General features: G+C 42.3%; 1 protein-coding gene across 1 annotated transcript in view; it reads left to right on the top strand.

Moving 5' to 3' along the window:
• The first annotated feature begins 2,408 nt into the window (after window positions 1-2,408).
• ARHGEF38 (Rho guanine nucleotide exchange factor 38) overlaps window positions 2,409-6,000 on the top strand; it is a 159,700-nt gene continuing 156,108 nt past the window's right edge. Inside the window, exon 1 of the mRNA XM_063919288.1 lies at window positions 2,409-2,735. Coding sequence (XP_063775358.1) covers window positions 2,534-2,735 — 202 coding nt within the window. The 5' untranslated portion in view covers window positions 2,409-2,533. The remainder of the gene's footprint in view (window positions 2,736-6,000) is intronic.

The raw sequence follows: 6,000 nt of genomic DNA, 5'->3' as shown, positions 1-6,000 counted from the left end.
GTTTTATAGAGCCAGAGTGGATGAGTGTGACAATGATGTTCCCAGCTGCAGAGCATGTTGAATAGGGGTTTCCATAGAGAATAGGATTTGTCATTGCACATACACAATTCCACTAGCTGAATTCTTTTTCTTGAGTTTTCGTTTGGTCTGTGGCTGCCCCACCCAATAGTGACATGTGTAAAGCTGGGGATCGACTACCATAACGACCTTATTGTAGTCCAGTTATGTGAGAAGTGACAGGTGACTTAGATTCATTCATTAACCCTTTTCAGCTATACCGAGTTTCATAAATGCACCTGTAAAGTTTTATTTCTGAGAAGAAATACTCTCTAACTAATCATGTACAGTGATTTTTATTTTTAGTTTATTCATTCAAAAATAATTTGATCATTTATATTTACAAGTAACTCACTTACACTGTATAACCATCCACAACATATCAGCTCTGCAGCTTGTGGATCTTGTCTCCAACTTTGTGTTAATAATAATGATGATGATAAGACACTGGATGCATATATATATATATATATATATATATATATACATACATACACACACACTTACTACTCAGGAGAGACCTAAGTAGTGCTGGTGACTGACAGAAATCCTGTCTGTGGGCCTGGTGTGATGGAGTGCGAGATGGCGGGAGTGCCGTACTTGGATCTCGGAGCTCAGCCGTCTCACACTCCATTGCATCTGGCCCCATGTGTGTGAGAAATCACAATGAATGGTGAGGAATCCAGGGGAGGGACCTCCCTAAAGTCCTGTTACTGGGAAGGAGGTAGATTTGGGCAAAATACTATTTCAAATATAAATGTGTCTGAGAACACATTTTAGATAAACATACTTAGGAGTCTAGGTACTGAGCCATGGAGAGTGATAAAGTGGACAGAGATAAAGTACCAGCTAATGAGCTCCTAACTGCCATGTTACAGGCTGGGTTTGAAAAATGACCGTTAGGAGCTAATTGGCTGGTATCCTATTATCCGTGATCCTTTTTTGCCTGGTGAAACGGCGAGATATCGCGATTAATGACCAATAGTCATTATTACGGTATCCTATTATAGTCCATTTTCATTGGTTGAAAACGAACCCGCGATTGTTTGATAACACATGGGATCACGGATAAGGCCCCAATCCAAAGTGTTATCTCTGCTCCGGTAGTCGCTTATTGCGGATTATGCTTCCAGTGTCTGAGGCACCTGAAGCATAATCAGCGATAAGTGCCGGCATCGGCGGGAGGAGCACGCCACATCGGTGCTAATAGGATATCCCCCGGCTAAACAATTACCCACGGGTAATTGGATATCCCCCTTTATCTGCATCCACTTTAAGTACCAACCAACCAGCTCCTGTCATTTTTCAAACACAGCCTGTGTCATGGCAGTTAGGGTCTGATTGGCTGGTACTTTATATCCGTATACTTTATATTTCTCCATAGCTTAGTACATAGACTCCTTAGTCTGATAAAATAAAAAAATCCCACAATCTTGTGCCTTTTTTGTTTGGGTCTTATATTCACCACTTAAATTAATTAAGTACAAAATATGTAAAACAAGAGAGTTCTTTTACTTTTGGCCTGTAAAAAGCTCTAAAATGTATTATTTGGACCAATCAGTGGGTGTGTAACGGGTATTGTATTTAATGACAAGTACTGTGTCTTCGTTTGTCACCAACCTTTACCCTGCAAGTTAAATAATAAAATAATGAAGTAATGCAACAGTACGATGGAAGCATCTGCCAGGACACCAGAGGCTGTTCTGAGTGAGTTTGTTTAATAAAATGAAAGAAGTAGATTTCCTTCGGACAGTAGTAGTATTTGATCACTGAGAATACACTGGAAAAGCTTTACTACAGTATAATGAGGAGTGGGGGTTGTGAAAGGGCTTGGTTTGTTAGCTTTACTACTTAGCAGTTCTTTCATCACTTAAGGAAATTGGAGTACAGATAACACACTTGGCAAGGTTCAGATGCCTGTAGTAGCATACAATGCACTGGAAAATAATTCTTATAACACCTTTTAGACCCAAATAACATACAAGATTCCCTATGCTTATAATGAGAAGTGTCCCAATATTTAGTATGCATTGTGAAGCAGCTTCTGTGTTTTACTGAATGGCTATCACAATAGGGTTAGAACAATTGAAGCAATGAATGCTGCGGTTGGACTTCCCCCAGGGCTGAAGGGCTAAGCAATGCGTAATCATTTCAGGAATCTTTATCAGTGAAGGAGTTAAGGGAAGAAAGCTCACACCTCTGCCTTGGGAGGTTAAGTTTGGCCTGGTTAAGAATCAGCCGGAGCTGCTTATGTACTGCAAAGCTCTCAGGTGACAAGCCCTCAGGTACACTGTAGCATGACTTCATAGGGGGTGGAGCTATGATGTGTACAGGTGTCTGCCTCAGACAGGTTACTAGTGCAGGTACAGCTGATCTAGTGAAGGGAGCGCTGACTCATCCCATTGCCGGATTTCGGAGCCAGTTAAATAAAACTCTAGCAGCAGGGATAATACTTTGATACTTTGAATGATTGACCATGGATACCAAAGACTTCAATGGAAAAGATTCTGGAGGGGTCAAGAAGAAGAAACCCACTTTTCTCAAAAGCAGGTTGTATATGTTAGAGAGGAGGAAGACAGACACCATTGTAGAGCATGCCATAAATGAGGACCATGGCAATACAGGCACTCTGCGCAGGAGCCAGTCTGACAGGACAGAGTATAACCAGAAGCTGAAAGGTAAGAGAGCTGAATGTGAACACACTAGAACACTCTGTGGCATCTGTGGCTTATTTGCTGGAGTACAAATGGAATGTGTCATTTATAAGTGTACAAATGACATTTCACTGAAGTACAGTGTTATGGATCGTGTAGCAGAATGTAGATACATTGCACAAACCAGTACTTCAGTCTTACAGGCTCAGTTACACAGTAAATGATCACACAACTCTCTAACTGTATCCATATAAACACACACTTTGCGCAGGATGTATTAGGAGATCCCTTCTGGTGCTGTTGGGACTTGCACAGTTCTAGTAAAGTCATTCGCTGTAACAGAACTGCTGCGGTGCAGGAATGATGAAGCTGCTGCAATGTATCATCCAGCATGTTAATTGCTGCAGGGATGATGGATCTCCTGGATGCTGCTGTGTGCTCAGTAGGAGCAACAAAACTATTGTGTCTTAGAACATTACTGCAGCCTTCCTGTATCTCCATGGCCACAACCTGTTTTTCCCCCACTCTCTCACAATGCTGCTAGCCTACCTTTATTTTGTTGGAATGAATGAATGCTTATAGCATTGCAATGTAATATCAATGGCGTAACCCAATATTATTAATTATAGAGTTCTGACAGTTATGTATAACACACGTCTAGCTGTGTCTGTTCATGCTAAACTATTTGTCTCATGGATTCAACGTGTAATTTGCCTGTTCTGTGCAATATACCCACACTGCTTGTTGTATAAGAGAGGATTCAAAGCATTTTAATTTTTTATTATACCTGATCTATAGTTTAAGGTTTATCACTTACTTGTGTATGTAACTATTCACCAAGTCAGTCTTCAGTCACACAGGCTGTCATAGCACATAGTTGTACTCTATTTGGTATGCATTTTCTAACACCTTACTAAAACTCTGCTTCATTCATTTTGCAAAACGTTGTTCTATTGGCAGATGGTACTCAGACTTGGGGTAGTTATCAAAGTACATTTACTTAATTTAGACACACATTAGTTAAAAAGGCAACAAAATAAGGAAGTCACAGAAAGGTGAATTGGGAAAGGCAAATAGACGTTTGCACTGACGCCTGTAAAAAATGAATACATAACTAGATGTCTATTACGGATGTTTCTCTATGTACTGCATTTAAAGCCCATGTTTACTCTTAAGTAAGGGTATTGCTTTGATACATTATATTTGTGTGAGGTGCAAAAATTATTATGATATATGCTGATTGCTATAAATATTATAGCATTCATTGGATATCTGCCTCCATGGCTCCAATGTTTTTTGTGTTTTTTGTTTTTTTTAAATAAAGGTAAGGTTTTTGGTGGGAATGTGTGTGAGTTTCAATAAAAGAAGGTTTGAGAACCATTATTCCAGGCTATGAGCAATATGTTTACATAGGGCCTGATTCAGAGATCTATGCAATGCCAATATTTATTCAAATGAGCATGTAAAGTGGTTACGCAGCGCACGTGCAAAACAAGCTTTGCGAGGTTGCCTGCAGTGAGGATTTATTCGCAAACTGATTTTCAGTCAGGGAATGTTTAGGGGAGGTAACAAGGAGTGGTGGTAAAAACACAGATGTGTCATAAACGTTTTGGGAAGTGTCTTTACCTACAACTGCGATCTCGTATCCCCAAAAACATGACACCAGCATCTCACTTCTGCGGCCATTCTGGGCGACCACAGGGTACTCGGATGATCGATTATGGAAGAATCTGCGGCCACCGCTGCATGCTGGTACACAGCTGCATGGATCTGCGAAACTGTCAGTGGGCGTCTCAGTACATTTCCAGGCAGCTGCAGCATTATCATGTTTTCGCACATTCACTGTAGACAGGATCACAGCTGCAAACTCATTAGCATCTATCTCTGAATCAGGATCCTAGGGGGACATGTACTAAGCAGCAGTGCCGTAACTAGCCATCTGAGAGCTGTGTCCAAGAAACAGCATCAGTGTGCCACCCCCCCATATACAAAACAAGTCCCCCTTTTTACACAGTACGGCGGGTAGGGTCCCCCTTTTTACACAATACGGCGGGTAGGGTCCCCCTTTTTACACATTACGGCAAGTAGAGTCCCCCTTTTTACACAGTACGGCAAGTAGAGTCCCCTTTTTACACAGTACTGCAGGCAGAGTTCCCTTTTACACATTAAGGCAGGCGTGGTCCCCCTTTTTACACATTACTGGGGCCATTTGCGCCTGCATTGCCTATGCGCCGTGGGCAGCGCACACTCGGCACACACGTAGTTACGGCTCTGCTAAGCAGTGATGAAAGTGGATAAGTGAGCCAGTGGAGACGCAACATTTATAATTTGCATACTATAAATGTATACAGAGCAGCTGATTGGTTGCCATGGGCAACTTCTCCTCTAGCTCACTTCTCCACTTTTATCACTGCTTAGTACATGTCCCCCATAGTGTAGTAAAACCGTTGCTCCAGGAGACGGCAGCTCATGGTTTGTGTCTGCAGTGCCAGACTGGGACATGAAGGGCCCACTGGGAAAATGCAGTGGTAGAGGCCCATGCTTAAGGGGCGTGGCCAGTTTCCAGAAGCGGTGTGGCCAGCCACCACAGAGGCTTGGCTAACCATTAGAGAGGACAGGGTGTTTTGGGACTGCTAAGTTTGATTGGCAGGAAGGCGAAAATCTTGGTGTAGTTTCCATAGAAAAGAACCAAGTCCCAATGTTCATCCATGGTCTTGCTCCACAAGGTAACTGACACTCTAGTCCAGTAACAATGTATAATTCAAGTGTACAGTGGGGCCCACAGTGCACTGACACTGAAACCACTACTTCTTTTAAAAATGTAATATTGAAAGAAAAAATGTCCGTAACTTTATTAGTTATTTCCTATTTTAAGGATTAGATGTCTGTCATGATGTTTGCTACGGTGCTACTGTAAATTGGCCAGTAAACAATATGGGCTGAAAACAAAAGTTATTCTGTCTCTCCTAATTCAGCATGGATCGCTATTCACAGAAATTGCAGTTATCTGTGAGTAGAAAGGCGCCGCCCCGAGACGCAGAAAAAATGCTCCCTGCAAAATTGCAAATGCATCGCAGATCGCTATCCACTCGCAGATGCATACGCAATTCCTGGAACATCAAAAAAAACGTTGCTGTCTGAGCAAATGTGACTAGGTCTGGGGCTGCCACTACTCCGCGACTGAGACGGGCTGGAAGTGGTCTGCACTGACGTCAGAGACCATCCCTAAAAACGCCTGGGCATGCCTGCATTTTTTCTGACACACCCAGAAAACAGCAGGTTTCCGCCC

Source organism: Pseudophryne corroboree, chromosome 1 (assembly GCF_028390025.1).
Source record: "Pseudophryne corroboree isolate aPseCor3 chromosome 1, aPseCor3.hap2, whole genome shotgun sequence".
Taxonomy (NCBI): domain Eukaryota; kingdom Metazoa; phylum Chordata; class Amphibia; order Anura; family Myobatrachidae; genus Pseudophryne; species Pseudophryne corroboree.
This window is presented reverse-complemented; position numbering and strand designations above follow the sequence as displayed.